At 34.9% G+C, this 20,039-nt stretch overlaps 3 protein-coding genes across 3 annotated transcripts; all 3 read left to right on the top strand.

Moving 5' to 3' along the window:
* Positions 1-3,413: 3,413 nt before the first annotated feature.
* Positions 3,414-8,815, top strand: LOC100241744 (synaptotagmin-2). Its single transcript, XM_002278305.4, has 12 exons — positions 3,414-4,061; positions 4,684-4,782; positions 4,880-4,930; positions 5,033-5,156; positions 5,269-5,387; positions 5,506-5,607; positions 5,825-5,899; positions 6,029-6,105; positions 6,204-6,450; positions 6,522-6,872; positions 6,955-7,086; positions 8,498-8,815. Exons 1-12 carry the CDS (start codon positions 3,951-3,953, stop codon positions 8,627-8,629), a joined length of 1,620 nt encoding a protein of 539 aa, XP_002278341.1. The 5' UTR covers positions 3,414-3,950; the 3' UTR covers positions 8,630-8,815.
* A 751-nt stretch (positions 8,816-9,566) lies between these two features.
* On the top strand, positions 9,567-16,396 carry LOC100246866 (L-ascorbate peroxidase 3). Its single transcript, XM_002278245.4, has 9 exons — positions 9,567-9,867; positions 10,000-10,124; positions 10,808-10,857; positions 12,014-12,079; positions 12,165-12,213; positions 14,234-14,316; positions 14,404-14,483; positions 14,627-14,729; positions 16,000-16,396. Exons 1-9 carry the CDS (start codon positions 9,755-9,757, stop codon positions 16,198-16,200), a joined length of 870 nt encoding a protein of 289 aa, XP_002278281.1. The 5' UTR covers positions 9,567-9,754; the 3' UTR covers positions 16,201-16,396.
* A 2,545-nt stretch (positions 16,397-18,941) lies between these two features.
* Positions 18,942-19,817, top strand: MYB4A (flavonoid-related R2R3 MYB 4a repressor transcription factor). The gene is given in 2 exon segments (NM_001281200.1): positions 18,942-19,217; positions 19,304-19,817. Coding segments are annotated over 2 exon segments (756 nt in total). The 5' UTR covers positions 18,942-18,954; the 3' UTR covers positions 19,797-19,817.
* Positions 19,818-20,039: the final 222 nt, after the last annotated feature.

Here is a 20,039-nt window from a genome sequence, read left to right as displayed (position 1 = left end):
GATAACTGATAAAATTATTAGATTTTCAAGAAAAAAAAAATAAAAATTTCGTCTTTTTTTTTTTTTAAAGTTGTTTTGATTAAAAAAAATAAAAAATCGAATCGAGACAAACCCAACATTCAAACTGGCCCACGTCTTGAAAGTCTAAGGCTCGGACAGATTTTGAGGGACTTTTCTCAATAGTACAGTAATTTAAAAAAGTTATGCTTAAATTATTGTAGTAGAAGAAGTTATTATAAATATGTGGTAGTTTTTGCCACATAAGAGAGAGGAGAGAGGAGAGAGGAGAGAGGAGAGAGGGTGAGAGAGAGAGGAGATAGGAGAAAGGAGAGAGGGTTTTCATGAAAAAAAAAACAATTTGGAACTAAAGGGAACTCGTCTCTTCAAAAGACGAGTTCCCATGGCAAAAAAAATATTTTTTAAAAAAAACATATTTTTTATTTAAAAAAAATCACAAATTAAAAAAAAAAATAAAAAATCCTAAAGGGAACTCGTTTCTTCAAGAGACGAGTTCCCATGTAAAATTTTTTTTTTTTTTTTAAAATATATATATTTAAAAAGGAAAAAAAAAATTTCCTAAAGGGAACTCATCTCTTCAAGAGACGAGTTCCCATGGAAAAAAAAAATATTTTTTTTAAAATATATTTTTTGTTTTAAAAAAAATCCCAAATTAAAAAAAAAAAAAAAAATTCCTAAAGGGAACTCGTCTCTTCAAGAGACGAGTTCCCTTGGGAAAAAAAATATTTTTTTTTTAAATATATTTTTTATTTAAAAAAATCTTGGTAGTTTTTGCCACATAGGAGAGAGGAGAGAAGAGAGAGGGTGAGAGAGAGGAGAGAGGGTGAACGGATAAAATTTTTTAAAAATTCCCCATGCGATTTTTTTTTTTTTTATTTAAAAAAATATATTTTTTATTTAAAAAAAACTCTCAAATTAAAAAAAAAAAAAATCCTAAAGGGAACTCGTCTCTTCAAGAGACGAGTTCCTATGTAAAAAAAAAATATTTTTTTTAAAAAATATATATATTTAAAAAAAAAAAAATTCCTAAAGGGAACTCGTCTCTTCAAGAGACGAGTTCCATGGGAAAAAAAAAAATATTTTTTTTAAATATATTTTTTGTTTTAAAAAAAATCTCAAATTAAAAAAAAAAAAAAGAAAAAAAAAATTTTTCCTAAAGGGAACTCGTCTCTTCAAAAATTTCCTAAAGGGAACTCGTCTCTTGAAGAGACAGTTCCCATGGAAAAAAAAAATATATTTTTTTAAAATATATTTTTTGTTTTAAAAAAAATCCCAAATTAAAAGAAAAAAAGAAAAAAAAAATTTCCTAAAGGGAACTCGTCTCTTGAAGAGACGAGTTCCCATGGGAAAATAATAATTTTTTTTTAAATATATTTTTTATTTAAAAAAATCCCAAATTAAAAAAAAAAAAAAAACAATATTTTTTTTAAAAAAAGAGAAAATTTCTATAGGGAACTCGTCTCTTGAAAGAGATGAGTTACCATGGGGAAAAAAATATTTTTTTTAAAAAAATATATTTTATATTTAAAAAAAAATCCCAAATTTAAAATATATAAAAAAAAAAAAAATTCCTAATGGGAACTCGTCTCTTGAAAGAGACGAGTTACCATGGGGAAAAAAATATATTTTATATTTAAAAAAAATCCCAAATTTAAAAAAAAAAAAATTCCTAATGGGAACTCGTCTCTTTAAGAGACGAGTTCCCTTGGGAAAAAAAATATTTTTTTTAAAAAATATATTTTTTATTTAAAAAAAATCCCAAATTTAAAAAAAAAAAAAATCCTAAATTCCCATGGGAAATATTTTTTTAAAATATATTTTTTATTTAAAAAAATCCCAAATTTAAAAAAAAAAAAAAACAATTCCTCAAGGAACTCGTCTCTTCAAGAGACGAGTTCCATGTAAAAAAAATATTTTTTTTTAAAATCCCAAATTAAAAAAAAAAAAAAAAAAACAATTCCTCAAGGGAACTCGTCTCTTCAAGATACGAGTTTCCATGTAAAAAAAAATATTTTTTAAAAAAAATATATATATTTAAAAAAATATTTTTTTTTAAAAAATATATATATTTAAAAATATATATATATATTTAAAAATATATATATATATTTAAAAAAAAAAAAAATTTCCTAAAGGGAACTCGTCTCTTCACGGGAAATTTTTTTTTTTTTAAATATATTTTTTATTTAAAATAAAATCCCATATTTAAAAAAAAAAAAAAAATCCTAAAGGAACTCGTCTCTTCAAGAGACGAGTTCCCATGGGAAAATAATAATTTTTTTTTAAATATATTTTTTATTTAAAAAAATCCCAAATTAAAAAAAAATATATATATTTTTTTAAAAAAATATATATATTTAAAAAAAAAAAATTTTCCTATAGGGAACTCGTCTCTTGAAAGAGACGAGTTACCATGGGGAAAAAAATATTTTTTTTTAAAAATATATTTTATATTTAAAAAAAATCCCAAATTTAAAAAAAAAAAAAAAAAAAGAACTCGTCTCTTCAGAAAAAAAATATTTTTTTTTAAATATATATATATATATATATATTTAAAATTCCTAAAGGAACTCGTCTCTTCAAGAGACGAGTTCCATGTAAAAAAAACATAGGAACTCGTCTCTTTTGTTTTGTTTTGTTTTTTTTTTTTTTAATTTGGGATTTTTTTAAATAAAAAATATATTTTAAAAAAAAATATATTTTTTTTCCCAAGGGAACTCGTCTCTTATTTTTTTAAACAAAAATATATTTTAAAAAATATATATTTTAAAAAAAATATATATTTTTTTCCATGGGAACTCGTCTTTTCCCTTTAGGAAAATTTTTTTTCCATTTTAAATATATATATATTTTTTAAAAAAATATTTTTTTTTACATGGGAAGAGACGAGTTCCCTTTAGGATTTTTTTTTTTTAATTTGTGATTTTTTTTAAAATAAAAAATATATTTTAAATAAAAAATATTTTTTTTCCCATGGGAACTCGTCTTTTGAAGAGACGAGTTCTCTTTAGTTCCAAATTGTTTTTTTTTTCATGGAACTCGTCTCTTCAAGAGACGAGTTCCCTTTTATCCGTTCATCCTCTCTCCTATTTCCTCTCTCTCACCCTCTCTCCTCTCTCCTCTCTCCTCTCTCCTATGTGACAAAAACTACCACATATTTGTAATAACTTTTTCTACTACAATAATTTAAGCATAACTTTTTTAAATTACTGTACTATTGAGAAAAGTCCGATTTTGGGCCGAAAATTGAGCCCAATCATTCCTACTACAATAATGAATAATGTGCCAAATATATCAAGAAGATCTTAACCGTTTATATTTATTGTAGGCTACTAATATGTACCATTTAAAAACGACGTCGTTCCAGTTTCTTGATTTCCTACTCTCCCAGCAGACTAAAAACCACGTCGCTTAGATCCGCCGTTTCCAGCATCCCCGCGTGGACGTCGCCAGCAGCCCCATGCATGACACGTCAACATGTGATTTGCCCAAACAAGAAAGTCTCTCTCTCTCCTCGGACTTCCAGAAATAGAAACAAAAAGGAAAAAAAAAAACTTCAAATTTTCAACAACTGTCGCCCTTTTGCCTCTCCTAACGACTATATCTGCAGTGCCAACACCTGTTCATTTCTCTCCCTCCTCTCTCCATTAATAATGACATTTCTGACATACAATAACGTCATAATCTGCATTGATCGAGGACAACTGGGTCATCCCATTTCTTTGGCCATTTCTTGTTTTTGATTGTATTTTTCGTAGATTTGCCGCAGGAATGATGGTCTGAGGAGAATTCCAGGAGATTCCAAGTGGGTTCTTGTCGGTTTTTCGGATTGGACGAGGAAGAGGTGTGAAAGGTGTGGGTTTGGGGTTGTTTGGGTAGTGGGAATTGGGAAGAAAGAGGAGGAAATTTGTGTGGTTTCTGGGGGATTTGTGATGGGATTCGTCAGTAGTATATTGGGACTTTTTGGGTTCGGAGTGGGGATTTCTATTGGGCTTTTGGTTGGGTATTTTTTCTTTATCTACTTCGAATCCAGCGATGTCAAGGTCTCTCTCTCATCTTAACAATGAAGATTTGTTTTGTAATATGACCCATTTTCTAATGCATCTGTTTGGTTGCTGGGAAATCAAGGGAAAAGAGAAGGAAACCTGGAAATCTCATAAATGACATTTGGGTCCCAACCTGTTATGGGATTCTTCCTTTAACAAACACACAGAATTTGGAGAAATGGGTTTGAAATTCTAGGGGTTCGATGGAAAAGAAATTTGGAGATCTCCTTGAGGCTTGTTGGCCTCTTGTGATAGAAATACGCATATTTAAGAGCATTTTCTTTTTCTTGATTGGATGTGGAATTTCATTTTCTTTTGCATGGAATGTTTTGAAGAATTATTTTCCTTCCTCGTGTGCTCTGTTTGGCTATATTATTGCAAGAAAGTAGGAAATAGAAAAATTCATAGAAGCGGAGGATTATTACGTAATCATGAAGAGTTAAATTTTCCAAACTGACTCAGTCACATAATCAAATGAGGTAAGATTGCATTCAGGCCTGCAATTAGGATAGTTATTCCTTCTCCCATGATATACTTCGTTGTTATAATCCTCTTTTCTGAATCTTGTTCTGTAACATAATGCTGAACTTGGATTGATGCCAACTATTACATTGGTCAGGACCCCGATATTCGCCCATTAGCCGAGCAGGACTCAGAAAGCTTGCAGCGGTTGCTTCCAGAGCTACCCCTTTGGGTGAAAAATCCCGATTTTGATCGTGTATGTAAATTAGTATTGATGCCATTATATCTCCTCTATACCGATTCCAGTGTGTTTGTCTTCCCATCCTCATTCATATACTTCTGTTTCCATGAAGGTTGACTGGCTGAACAAGTTTATTGAATACATGTGGCCTTATCTGGATAAGGTATTTTCCCATGTTTTCCCATGTTTTCCCATGCTTGAATCTCAGCAGTAACATATATGAATTTCTGTATTGATCTGTTTATGACTCGTTTTTTTCACTCAGGCAATTTGCAAGACTGTAAAAGATACCGCAGCACCGATCATTGCTGAGCAAATTCTAAAGTATAAGATCGATGCAGTCGAATTTAAAACACTTACATTAGGATCCCTACCACCAACTTTTCAAGGTTAGTAGATATGAGACCCCATTTCCATTAAAATCTCCCCTGCAACTCATTTTGAAGTCTATTCTTGTGATATTTGTTTTCGATTTTTTTCTTTTTCAACTATTCTCATCAGGGATAAAAGTCTATTCTACTGATGAGAAGGAGTTGATCATGGAGCCATGCTTGAAATGGGCAGCAAATCCAAATGTGACTGTTGCTGTTAAAGCTTTTGGGTTGAAAGCAACTGCTCAGGTTGTGACTTGTTTTACTGAGGAAGAAAAGGAGTTCAAATTCTTACTTTTTGTTAAAGAGAGATTTTGATCTTTGTCAATTATGAAAATTTGGCATTAACTTTGGTGGAGAATTTCAGGTGGTGGATTTGCAAGTCTTTGCTCTACCACGTATTACCATGAAGCCGTTGGTTCCTAGTTTTCCCTGCTTTGCCAACATCTTCGTGTCTCTAATGGAGAAGGTTTGTGATAATAGGTGAAATTATAAGAGCTAATAGCATGTCAATGGAACACACTGTTTAACCCTTTACATGTTCATCAATCACATAACCGATTTGATTTTGTATTCTAGGCCTCTGCCTGAAGTATTGTGTTTATGCTTTGTGGGAAGACGGGACATCTTCTCTTCTTCCTCCTCTGTTTCTCGGTCTTTCTCATTTGATTTCCATCGTTTTGCAGCCTCATGTTGATTTTGGACTAAAGCTTCTAGGGGCTGATCTTATGTCAATCCCTGGGCTCTACCGGTTTGTTCAGGTAAAATTTCTTATATTGCTTAGCAGTTAGAATACAAGGTTTTGTATGCATTCTACTTAGCCATTTCTTTGTCACTGTTTTCGGGTTTTGATGGTGCTAGAAAGCCTGCTCTTTCTTTCTTTTCTGCAGGAGCTTATCAAGGAACAGGTTGCCAACATGTATCTCTGGCCAAGAACCCTTGACGTACAAATTTTAGACATAGCCAAGTATATTTCTGAATTTGGCTCAAAATTTTCTTATGAGACTTTCGTTAAAGTTACATCAGATTTTGTTTTGAGTCTGTGACACCATTTGGAATCTGCAGCGCAATGAAGAGGCCTGTAGGAATTCTCACTGTTAAGGTTCTGAGGGCGATGAAACTCAAAAAGAAAGATCTCTTGGGAGCATCAGACCCCTATGTAAAACTAAGACTTACTGAAGACAAGCTTCCATCGAAGAAGACTACTGTGAAGCACAAAAACTTGAATCCTGAATGGAATGAAGAGTTTAACTTAGTTGTCAGAGTTCCCGGGGTGCAAGCTTTAGAGCTTTGTGTTTATGACTGGGAGCAGGTATATGTTCTAAATTATTGCATCTCCCAATTTCATGTTTGTATCTCACACTCTTAATTCGCTCGTTTTAGGTTGGGAAACATGACAAGATGGGAATGAACGTCGTGCCTTTGAAAGAACTTCCTCCGGATGAGCCAAAGATGATGACTCTTGACCTCCTTAAGAGCCTGGATCCAAACGATTCTCAAAATGACAAAGGCCGTGGACAGCTTGAGGTGGAATTGACATACAAACCTTTCAAGGAGGAGGACATGGTGAAGGAGAGTGATGATTTAGGTACACTGGAGAAGGCTCCTGAAGGAACACCACCTGGTGGAGGTCTGCTTGTGGTCATAGTCCATGAAGCACAAGATTTGGAAGGAAAGCACCATACTAATCCACTTGTCCGGATTCTTTTCAGAGGGGAGGAGAGAAAAACTAAGGTAGATTCCATTTCAACTGAATCTGTGTAGTTTTTTTTGGTCAAAATTGTATGAATATTGATACGATGTTTCACTTGTACAGCCAATAAAGAAGAGCAGAGATCCAAGATGGCAAGAGGAGTTCCAGTTTATGCTGGAGGAACCTCCCATTAACGATAAACTGCATGTGGAAGTCATCAGTACCTCCAAGAGGATCGGCCTGCTGCATCCTAAGGTACATCTTGCATACTTTTCACTTCACATAGTACATTAAAACATGGGAATGTTGGGATTGACCTTACGGGCCCATGGCGCTTAGCACTTCCGAAGGGAAGGCCAAAGGCCCAGGACCGTGGCCCTTTCAATCACACCAATTGTTTATTTGTTCCAATAAAGTAGCCCAGATGGTACTAGGATTGACATTTAGGTGGACCTTAAGGGTTTGGTCCCAGATTCAATTCCTAGGGACGCTTCCTTTATTGGAACAAATAAACAAACCATGGTGGACCCATAAGGTTCAATCCCAACAGGGAATGGATGGAAAAAAATTATTTTCTTAGTACATTGTCTTCAAGTGGTAATCAAGATTATATCATTGCTGTTGGGTGATAATCAGTAATATCGTATGTTTAGCAACCCGCTTCTTATATTGTTTACTTTGAGTGTAATAACTCTGTAATAATATATGTGTAACGACTCACTCCCTCTTATATGGATATTGTTCGCTCTGGGCTCAATAGCTCAACGATAGTAATAGTATATTTGTAATGACCCACTCCCTCTTATCATTTTGTTACGATTTGTTCCCTTCTACGTAGATATCCCTTGCTTTGAGCCCAACACATCCTTAGAACTTTAAAAGTTGCCTACATAGTTGAGAAAATTCTATTACATGATTAAAAAGAGTTCATATATATACAGTGTTCAAAACTTTGGGCCCGTTTAGTAATTGTTTTGGAAAACAGTTTTTTGTTATCTAAAACAAAAAAATAGGAAAACATATTTTACAAATAAAAAATAGAAAATAGTTTTCTATTATTAAAAACAAAAAACAAGGTATTTTCAAAGAACATTTTTTAGTTGTTTTTTGATAATTGTTTTAAAAAATAATTATACAAATATGAAGAATGATTAAAAATAAAATATTATACATAAAAATTATCTTTAAAACATATTTATAAACACGAAAATAGGTTAAAAACAATTCAAGTTTCGAAATAGACATTTGTTCTATAAAACATCAAAAAATAGTTTTCAAAAGTTGTTCTAAAAAACTATTTTTGAAAATAGTGACCAAACAAGAACTTTTTTTCTTATCTTGCTTCCTACCATCCAGATATTGTTCACTCGGGATCCAACACTTTTACAGCTTCAAAATACGTCTTTATGATCAAGAGGAACACATGTATATATAATACCAATAACTTTTTCCCTTCTTTTGAATCACAATATGTTTAAGAATATGTATCATCATATAAGGCTCTTGCACATTCTGATTAATTTCCCAGGAAACAAACAGGAACCTTATTGCTTGCTTTGGAAGCCCTCTTATTCCTGTATTTTTCCTGAAGAAAAGAACCCTTACAGTGGAATTCATATACTGTCAAGTCACCGTAACAGTTTGTCTCTTACTTTTCTGGAATCAGGAATCTCTGGGGTACATAGTTGTCAATCTTGCTGATGTCGTGACCAACAAACGGATCAACGAGAAGTACCACCTGATAGACTCAAAGAATGGGCAGATTCAGATTGAGCTGCAGTGGAGAACTAGTTCCTGACCTCACACAGAAGCTTCCTTCAATTGGATTTTCCTCTAAAGACAAATTCTCTGTCTTCCATTTTCCTTTTCCAATCTTTTCTCTGCCATTTTTTTTTTTTTTTTTGTACTAGCAATAATCTAAATATTCAAACCCAATTTGCAGAGAAATCAATGAAAATTTGAAGAAAGGAAAATGTAGATTGAAGATGTTGACTTTCTTCACCCCAGTCTATTACAAATGTGGACTTAGAAATAATTATTATGATGTTGTCATTGAATTTGATATGTTTGAGACATGGGTTTTAAAAATGTTTTTATTAAAAATTAAATAAAAATTCTACTTCTTGCATTTTGTTAAAAGAAAATGTGTTAAGAGTATTCAATCATATTAGAAAATATGAGCAATGATAGAAAGTTATAATCCATATAAAAATTGAATAATTAAAAATAAATAAGTTTTTTTATTAATATTAATTATTTTTAATTTTAATTTTTGTTTTTCACAATAAATCAAATATAAAAAAAAAAAATATTTTTTCTTTTCGAAAATACCTGTTTCAAACTCCAATTTGAATATGAGTATGTCATATTAATGTGTCTTGAATGATCTACATATCAAGATCAAGCATTGATGAACACATTGAATCATCCATATGGTTAAGAGCCCTTATAGTCCAAACACAACGATCCAATTATTAGGGGTATGCTCTAACGCTGAGCTAATAACCCCTCTAGTAAGGAAAGAAAAATAAAATTTTAAAATATAAAAAATAATATTTTAATTTAATTTAATTTTTCTCTATTTTCTTCTCTCATGTTTTTCGGTTTTCAAAATCCAAGCATAGAGTTAAAATTTTTGTCCACCTCCCGCCCACAAAAACGACGTCGTTTACATGCACAAATCTCCAAGGCGATCGCCCTCTTATCCTCCCTACCGCCAACGCCCATACCGTTGGCCTTATTATATGTTCAACAAAACGACGCGTTTAACAATTCCCAAGCTCACGATATCTCCTTAAACGACGCCGTTTGGCTTCCCCATCGCCGCTCAAAAACTCTATCTTATACCATTGGCCTCTCTTGCCCAATCCCCAGACCAATCACTCTCCTCATTTCTTCGAAGCTCAGCAGACGCCGAGTTTTGATGGCGTTACCCGTCGTTGACACAGACTACCTCAAGGAGATCGACAAGGCTCGTCGTGATCTCCGAGCTCTCATCGCCTCCAAGAACTGCGCTCCGATCATGCTCCGCCTGGCGTAATTTTCTGTTTCTCCCTCACTTTCCCGTGAAAATAAGGCACTTGTGGTTTTTACTTATTTTTTATTTTTTGGATGTTGTTTCGGGAGGGAAACGTGGTTTTGGTTGGTGAATTGTGGTTGTTATTGTAGGTGGCATGATGCGGGGACGTACGATGTTCACACCAAGACTGGCGGCCCTAACGGCTCGATCAGGACTGAGGAGGAGTACTCTCATGGTTCGAATAATGGCTTGAAAATAGCTATTGATTTTTGCGGTGAGTTTTGTTTTTGGAATTTTGCGAGTGGTGTGTGTTAGTGTTCTGTTTGGCTGCTGAGAAAAATGTGGGAATATGGAAGAAATTCGATGGTTATGGTGAGAATTTTATTCAGTTTCTGGCCTATAATTTACTCTGAAGCTATCGCTAATAAGGAAAAAGGCAGGGTTTGATATCTAATCCGGAAGGAACTTGATACGGGCTTGATCAAAACACTTGCCTTATCCCACCGCTTTATGGTTTTCTAAATATATCCCTTGTCAAGGATATCAAGAAATTACCAAATTATATAGGCAGCTACCTGGCAGACGGAATTCATTGAATTTTGATTATTTGGCAGTTTGAATCATCTTATTTAACTCATATTAGATATTCTGCGGATTGATAAATTATGTGCTAATTACTTTCTCGTGAAATTTTTTTGAAGAGTCAATAGAAGGTCCTATGGTTGCTGCTTGTTCAGTCTGTTCTATTATTTATCAAATAATTGTTACTAGCTATTTCATGTTTGGATTCTAATCTTTGTTGAGATTTTTGGTTGTTTTGAATTTGTGAGCTTCTGAAGAATCCAATTATGCCATTTTGTGTCTGTTTGGATTCTTGCCCATATTTCTTTCTTATGAAGTGGATTGATGTTAGGTTTTGTGATTATTTTAAATGGGCATTTTCCTTTCTGATTTCAGAGGAAGTGAAGTCCAAATACCCAAAGATCACTTATGCAGACCTATACCAGGTGATTATAGTGTGGAATGAATTTATTTTCTTGTTTATTGAAATTCAATTGGTTCATTTTGGAACCAAATGGATTGATAGGCATTTTATTTGGCATGGCTATTAAAGAGTTGAGAGATCACAATGGAATTTGAAAAAAGAATTTGTTGTACTGGTGGATTGCATCGTTCATGCAAACTGAGCCTTTTATATTTGCATCTCTCTCTATGTTTATAACTTCCAACCTGAATGTGTAAGAAATAGAAACTTTGTTTGGTAGACAGGGAACTGGATCTGAGAAATGATTCCAAAGTTCTTTTACAAGTGTGTGGCAGATAATTGACCTTTTTTTGGAATCGATGTTTAATCCTCCCAACAAGGAAGATGAATGATCTTATTTCCTTATTATCTGTGGTCAGCTGCTTTTTGGAATATTTTGTAGGCAACATCCTCCTGCTTTTTCATTGGTGCTCAGTGGGTTATATCCTCTTATTCATCTCATGCTTTAATGATTGCTATGAAGAGATGAGACCAGTGGAGAATCCTGGAACCATTTTCTGCTTAGGAATTTCCAAATTACTAAATAGTTTGAATGTAGCATGGGTCTTGAAGTCAGAAATAAGAATAGATGATCATGCTACACATGGCAGGTGTCTTAACATATGTATATTGTTCTATGGAATGAAACATCTTAAGAGTTTCTCATATATTTCTTTATACAGATTTAGTAATTTCTATATGAATAGAAATCATTCAAACAGTTTGTAAACAAACAAACGGCAAAAAAAGGAAAAAAGAAAAAAAGAAAAAAAAAAGAGGCCAACCAAAAAGTTGATGGATAGAAATTTAGTAAAGGATAAGTGTTATAATTGAGAGAAAAAGGGAAGAAAAAGGGCAAGCTTATGAAGAGTGTCCAAACAAGCATATTTGTGTGCATTGATTAATAGAACAGATTACCTTTGTCAATGTCATGCATGTTGTGTTCATGAACACTCTCAAATGCAAATCATGGATTGACATTATCTTCACTATCCTTCGATGTGGAGATTTACTGTCACAATGCCCATCTATCTTACATGAGTAATGAACACCAATCTAGTAGCATGCTCTATCCATGTTTCTTGTAAATATGAAGAGTGAACTTATTCATAATTAACCAATTGTCTTTTTTTTTTTAGCTTTCAGGAGTTGTTGCAGTTGAGATCACAGGAGGCCCCACCATTGACTTTGTACCTGGTAGAAAGGTATGTTAATGTGGCATCTTGATAACATAGCTTGTTATCACTTACCAAATAATCGCTCTTGTAACCGTTTATGTCTTTGTTTCAGGATTCAATGATTTCTCCCAAGGAAGGGCGGCTTCCAGCTGCCAAAAAAGGTTTTCTAATATCATTCCAAAATGGCCTATAATTGTCGTTAATCAGAGCTTCTTTATGAACAAAAAGTTTTTGAGTGTATAGTTTGGTTTATATTATGTGTTATGCTTCATAAATGACTCGTGATTGGACCATAGGCATATAAAAGTTTTGAAATTCTCTGTTCACATGGATGATCAGCTTTCTGTGACCACATTATGGCCTAACTTTACCATTCTATAGAGCTGTTTTGGTTCTACATAATTGAGGAAAAAGTAAAGAATTGCGTTGAACAACCATTCCAATAGAAAATGGTTGGGTATAATACCCCATTAATGAATTAGTGTCTGTTGCTCTTGGTTCTTTTTTCATTATAAGTCTGTATTAATAATATATGGAATCATATTATGTTCAAAATACATGTGGTGCTGGTCAAAGAAGTCGAGCAAAGTAGGAAGATAATGAGAAGTTACCATTGCTAACATTACATTTTGAATGTATAACAAGTAACATGTTTTAAGGGAATGATTCATGTTATTCCCTAAGACTTTGCATTTGTGGGATTGCATATTTCTCTTAAAGGTCTCTTCAATTCAGAACTTGAGTATTTATCGCTCATATATCTGAACCATGGAAATACATTTTAGTCATTATGCTTCAATCATAAAAGTTTAGCAATATTATTCATGGGCAGTGCTGATCTAATGTTTGTAAAGCATGTCTCAGGAAGATGCTTATAAAATTTAGCATGCCTTCTGTGGACATTCAGTATTTCCTTGGTAAACTTGCAAACCTTTTTCAGCTAACATATCAGAAAGATGCTAGTAAATGTGCATGCCCTTGTTTGAACTTTCCACTATTTATTTTAGAGAACCTGCAAACATCCTTGAGTGGGTGAATCTTAGACAAGATAAGTAGCAGTTGTTCTCTTCTGGGATTAAGTATTTTGTTAGGATGCGTGGTGGGCATGCATTTGCTTGCTGCTGGAAACTAGTTTTTGCTTTCTGAAGCTCTATATCCCACCTAAATCTGGCAGTTGGTCAATGAGATAAGAAAACTTTTGACCCATGACTATGCTTGAAGGCACAGATCGCACACCCTCAAATGATGGGGCTGTATGTCCTTTGTATTTGGGGGGGGGGGGGAACATAAAAATGTAGGGCACAAAAGTTTTTGGTGCCTAGTTATAGGGTATGTATTATTATGATTTCTTTGCTTTAGGGTACTCAAGCTCCCTTTGTCATATGGATTGTTGAAACTTTTTTTGTGTGAAGATATGAAGACTTGTCAAAGCATGGCATGAGAGGATCTTAAGGTGCATGATGTGAGGTTCAATTTTCAGGGATCCAGGGATTTGTGTTTCACTAAGTATTGGATAAAGAGATACATGGGGTCCATGAAAATGCTTATAAAAATGTAATGTAATGTAATGTTTAATTATGACAGGTTACATCTTTTATATTCACATGATAATACGATAGAACAAACTCTCTTTGCATGGGTTCGCATAAGCTTTCCTTTGTAAACTAACACCTTCAGAGAATCTTTGGATGTTAAAGATCTTGACTTGGATAGTAAGTTAGTGACCTTTTCCTTGTTTCCATTAAGTCCTGGTCATGTGCTCTTCATCTAAACCAGTTCAGTAATTAGTATGTGTAGAATTTGGAGGGTTTTTTTTTTTTTAAGATGAATATTTTTGTGTAAGATTCAGCTGTGTACCATAACAAGCATTGAGGTTTCTTGGATCCGTGATTTATCATGTCTGCTGGTGGAACTTTAAATTTTACACGAAATGTAATGATTGGGAGAGAAAGTGGAATCATAAGCACTTTAGCTTTTTCAACAGCTATTTCATGTCACTATCATGTAAACTTGCAAACTATCCAAATATAGCTTCCATTAATGTTCTGTTCTTTTTTAATGACTCCTTTCTCATCATCATGATGCCTTAGGAGAAGTGTACTTTTGCATGCATTGATGCAGTTTGACTAGGTTATATATGAATATGTTCAAATTCATATTCTCTTCCAAATGTTGATGTAGGGGTATCACATCTTAGGGACATTTTTTACCGGATGGGCCTGTCTGGCAAGGATATTGTGGCATTGTCAGGAGGGCACACATTGGTAGTTCTCCCTTCAGATTTACAATCATACGTCTTTTTCGGCAATATGTACACACATTTATATAGTTTGGTTGGTTTGATGCTACAGGGAAGGGCACATCCAGAGCGATCGGGTTTTGATGGCCCTTGGACTAAGAATCCTCTGAAGTTTGATAACTCATACTTTGTGTACGACATAAATGAGGGATTGACTTGATTGACTAATTTCTTTATGAACCTATATTATCTCATTTATATATTTAACAACATTATAAAAATCTGTTAAGTTCTAACCATCCATTAAATGATAATCATTATTATTATCTAAACAGGGAGTTACTGCAAGGGGAATCAGAGGGGCTGTTGAAACTTCCAACAGACAAGGCTTTATTGGATGATCCTGAGTTCCGTGGTTATGTTGAGCTGTATGCAAAGGTAATATTGGCTTGTTTCAATTTGTCCAATTATGTTCTTAACCATTTTGTATTTTATGATGCCCTTCAGAACTAACATATAGACAGATGGCAGCAACCTTTATCATGAGTTTTTTCTTTTCCTTACTTCTCAAAAGCAGAAAGCACCACCACCTGATTACTATAACATATTTAGTGTTGGTTTGGAGTTTAAACTTCACCAAATTGTTCTGCATAGCATCATAGCATTTAGTATTGCCTTTGCTGTTACAACTGAATTTGGCCCAACTGTGCCCTAGTAGGGATAGCAAAGCCAGCCATGATCCAAACCTCAATTCAGTAAAGCAAGTAGATTTTGAGTTGATCAATTCATCAAACATGCCATTTTCTGAACTGAATTTAACCTGATTGTAAACAGTCTAGTTTTGGTCAGGATAGCTTGATTTAGCATTTATATTTCATTGTTCTAAGGATATTTTCAAAATTAATTTGGGCCTATAGGTTTGCTCTGGATTGGGCCCCTAATAATTGATTGGTTCCAGCATCACTTTTTCTACCTGAATTTAATCCTATCCCACTATGGCCCAAACGTGACTTATTGCTGGCTATTATGCAACAATGCATACCTTTAGATGAATATTATAGTTTTAAAAGGGCACAAGGCATACCTAAGGTGCAAAAGTCTCCTATAACTTAAGCGCAAGGCACAAGACAAGGGGCGCACTTGAGTGAAGTGAAATGCTATCTAGGATACACATCAATTTTGTAAAATATGATTCAAAATCTAATCTGATCAATAAAAAATTTAAGATTTGAAACATTTAAAAGAAGCATTCAATAAAAAAGTATCGAATTTATATAAATTTCAGTATATAATTAGAAATTTTAATAATAATAAGAAAGAGTAAAGCTGATAAGGTACGCTTTTTCAATAAGATGCATATCTTGGCAAGCAAGGCGCTATAACTAGGGAGTAGTGGTGCCTTGAGCTTAGGTGCGCTTAAAGTTCGCCTTTTAAAACTATGGTGAATATGAATGTCAAAACCTTTTTAAGGCGCTATAACCATTGAATGGCTGTTTTTCTGTTTGCTATGATTTTTGGACTAGAGCCATTTGTAGGATACTCTCAATCAGTTAAGATTGATGCATTTCTGGATCAATTCAACTTAGTCCAGTTGGCTTTTGTCCTCAGATAGGCTGTTCTCACCATTTTATTCCATTTGCCCTCCTTGGACATTCATAGTAGCTATAATTATTTGCTTAGTTCATTCCCAACTCTTCGCTTCTCGCAGGATGAGGATGCATTCTTTAGGGACTATGCAGTATCTCATAAGAAACTCTCAGAGCTGGGGTTTACTCCTTCAAGTTCCTCCGGCTCCAAGGTCATTGCCAAAGACAGCACCGTATTGGCACAGAGCGCTGTAGGAGTTGTAGTTGCTGCTGCAGTGGTGATCCTGAGTTACTTCTACGAGGTTCGCAAAAGAATGAAGTAAACAAGACCCGCCCTGTGTATGATCTCTTTATTTAAGGTCACTCTTATCATGTACCGCGCAATAGAGTTCTAGTTTTTCCATCAATAATAACAGCAATAATATATCCTACAGGTCTGCCTAAAGCTTGCTGGTTAAGGCAAAATTAGAAGGATTTTCCCCATTTTGGGGCAAATAATAGAATGAATGAGTTCTTCAATTACCCTCTCATTCCCCTTTAAAATAAGTAGGGTCATCTCATACCTTTTCATAATCCAGGTCCACATACATGTGGGTCTTGTGTGCAAATCACATTTCGGGTGATGCTTATTCATATAAAAGTATGCAGAGGTCGTGTTTATTTTTGAGATGTTGTATTGTCTGTATTTAAGTTAGGTCTTATTTTCAGATTAAAAAAAAATTCTAATTTAATTTTTGTGAGCGATTCTTTTACATTTTCCCATTGAAAGGGGTTTGTACCAGAGTTCAGGTTTCTTACCAGCAACTTAGTTGAAGCTACCTTAAAAACAAGGTGGCAGAGAGAAAGATTAGGTTAGAAGTAGGTGCCTCAATCTCCATCGATAATGTAATGAGAAGACTAAAAAAATGAATGAGAAAGGAAACATTAGAGAAGAAGCTTTATCCTCCATGTGGGTCATTTTTGAAACAGACCCCTCATGGTGCTGAGGTTCAGGAGAGTCCCACATGGGGGAGGACAGCCAAAGAGGTAGGTAGGTAAAAGGTTTTAAGGACAACCCCACGAGTCTTGTTCTATACCTAAGCACATTACATCCACGTGCTGCTGTGCTGGCTCTCACCATACAATTGAAGATTATTGCCAATCCTAACCCACACCTCCCAAATTTCTTAACCACTCACATAATTATCATATCATTCTCATTGTTCTCTCTCTCTCTCTCTCTCTCTCTCTCTCTCTCCTTTTTTTTTTTTTTTTTCTGTTCAGGTTTCTCCATGTGTTTGTGTGTGGTTATATGTAGGGAGGGGAAGGCTGGTGAGGATAGGGACAGCTTGGCCATCCTAGGGAACAATGAGATTTGGCATTTGATTAAGCCTCAAGAGAGGCACAGACAATTGAGACTTAAATGATTTTCCCCCTTTTAAATTGTGTCTTTAGTGGTAAAAGAAGTATCTTAAAAATACTTATTGTTGAAGAAAAGTATAAGATTCTCATGTTTGAAAGGAGAATACCCATATTTTCAAAATTTTATCCAAAATCATTTAACACACGAGAGGATGTGGAGTAATAAATAGGGTAAGTTACATTTTTTCTTGGTTTTGAAATGTTGGATGGAAAAAGAAATGGATAAGCTTAGGTGGGTTCTCTTGGGAAAAGATAAAGAGGACTAGTTGGAATAAGAAAATAAATGGAGCAATAGTTCAACATCAAAAGTGAAGGCAGAAATGGACTAAAGGTGGAGGGATAGTCAGTGGTGAAAAGGTAGGTAAAATACACACAAATTTACACAAGTGGGCAGACTTTGCTCTCCCTCTCTCTCTCTCTCTCTCTCTCTCTCTCTCTCAAATCATCAAAACCAATTGATAGCAAGAGTTGAGGATGATGGGCACAAGTTGCTTTCAAAGGGAGTGTGCGAGGAGAAAAGCCATGTGTGGTGGTGGTGGGTAACAAATAATTTGCAAATTGGAGGGGAGATAACAACAAAAAGGTGAATCAAACCCTCCATATCCCCTAACCCTACCCTTATTGCCTAAACTTGCACCACAAGGTTGGGGGAGAAAAAAGAAAAGTGGAAGGTGAACCAAAGCCCACATACAACCACAACCACACTCATTTCCCTTTTGCCCCCTATTCAACCTTTTTTCTTTCATCATCCTCCTTGAACCCAACCTCCAACTCTTCTAGAAACCCTCTCTCTCTCTCTCTCTCTCTCTCTCTCTCTCTCTCTCTCTCTCTCTCATATGCTTGATAGAGCAACAATAGAATAAAAATCCACAACTACCATCTCTACACTTATGCACAAGAATAGCCAAAACCACTTGGACATTTTCTTTCCCAATCCCCCACTACAACTAACTTACTAAAACAACAACTTTTTTTTATGATCCCATCAACACTAAGAACACTCAATCCTGCTTGAAATGAACTCAAACCCTAGCTATGTCAAATAAAAATAAAAAGCCCTAATGGTGTTAGTTCCAACAACATACTATAATATAAGGACTAAGGTGTACATGTATTAGGGTATATGTCATCTCTTGAATTAGGAGGAGATTTGAGGGTTAAATAAAATTATTAATATATAATATAAGGAGAAAAGAAATTAATTAAAAAGAAAAATGGAAAGGGCAGTGATCACACCTTGTCTTGCTATACTTTAGTACTTTTGCTTTACACCTACCTGAAGGTTACCCTATAGTTAATGACTTTCTTTTTAACTTTATTATATGATGATGATGCCAATATCATCAAGAGAAAGGCCACCAGCCACTCTCCCTCAAACCTGTCTCACCAACTCACATCTAGAAGCAATTAGTCTCTCTCTCTCTCTCTCTCTTCCCTCTTTCTTTCTCTTTTTCTCTCTCAATTTGAGAGTCAAAAGCCTATAAAACCCCATCACAAGTCCTCATAAAGGCCGGCCTTGATGCTTTTTTCAGCAACAATACCAAAAACAAAAGGCCTCCGTCTCCCTACCCACCACCCCCCCCATCACCACCACCACCATCACTACTGCTAAAACTGTACACAATTCTATAGCTTTTATAGCTGCCAGTTTTTCCTTCTGCTTGTGATTCAGCTCAATGGGGAGGTCTCCTTGCTGTGAGAAAGCTCATACAAACAAAGGGGCATGGACCAAGGAGGAAGATGATCGCCTCATCGCTTATATCCGGGCACACGGCGAGGGCTGCTGGAGGTCTCTCCCCAAGGCCGCAGGCCTTCTCCGATGTGGGAAAAGTTGCCGCCTCCGATGGATAAACTACCTGAGGCCTGACCTCAAGCGGGGAAACTTCACCGAGGAAGAAGATGAACTCATCATCAAACTGCATAGTCTCCTTGGCAACAAGTAAGCATAATTCACATCACTCCACAATCGAATTCTGAATTCTAAGTATATGGGGTCTAATCCATCTTTTTGGATCTTGTTTGCAGATGGTCTCTTATAGCTGGGAGATTACCAGGAAGAACAGATAATGAAATAAAGAATTACTGGAACACCCACATACGGAGAAAGCTTCTGAACCGAGGCATCGATCCGTCTACTCATCGCCCCATCAACGAGCCCTCACCGGACGTTACAACCATATCTTTCGCAGCCGCAGTTAAGGAAGAGGAGAAGATCAATATCAGCAGTACTGGTGGATTTGGGTGCAAAACTGAGAAAAACCCAGTTACGGAAAAGTGTCCAGACCTCAACCTTGAGCTCAGAATCAGCCCACCATACCAACCCCAAGCTGAGACGCCATTGAAGACTGGTGGGAGGAGTAGCAGCACTACTCTTTGCTTTGCATGCAGTTTGGGAATACCAAATAGTGAGGAGTGCAGTTGCAGTATTGGTACTAGTAGTGGAAGCAGCAGCTCTGGGTATGACTTCTTAGGGTTGACATCTGGGGTTTTGGATTACAGAGGTTTGGAGATGAAATAAGAAAGAGGAAAATGGAAGTGGGGTTTGGATTATGTAGCAGAAACAGAATTGAGAGAAATGAGAAAGAAAGAGATTGATATTAGGCTCAAAATCTCTCTACTTTTCTCCTCTTCCCTTATTTGTATAATTTTTAGTTCATAGTGTTATATATATATATATATATATAGTACCAGTACAGAGAAGATGATCATCACCAGCTTGTTCTTTGTGCAGAATTGTTTCAATGTTTTCCATTTCCAATTT

This window comes from Vitis vinifera, chromosome 3 (genome assembly GCF_030704535.1).
Source record: "Vitis vinifera cultivar Pinot Noir 40024 chromosome 3, ASM3070453v1".
NCBI lineage: Eukaryota > Viridiplantae > Streptophyta > Magnoliopsida > Vitales > Vitaceae > Vitis > Vitis vinifera.
This window is presented reverse-complemented; position numbering and strand designations above follow the sequence as displayed.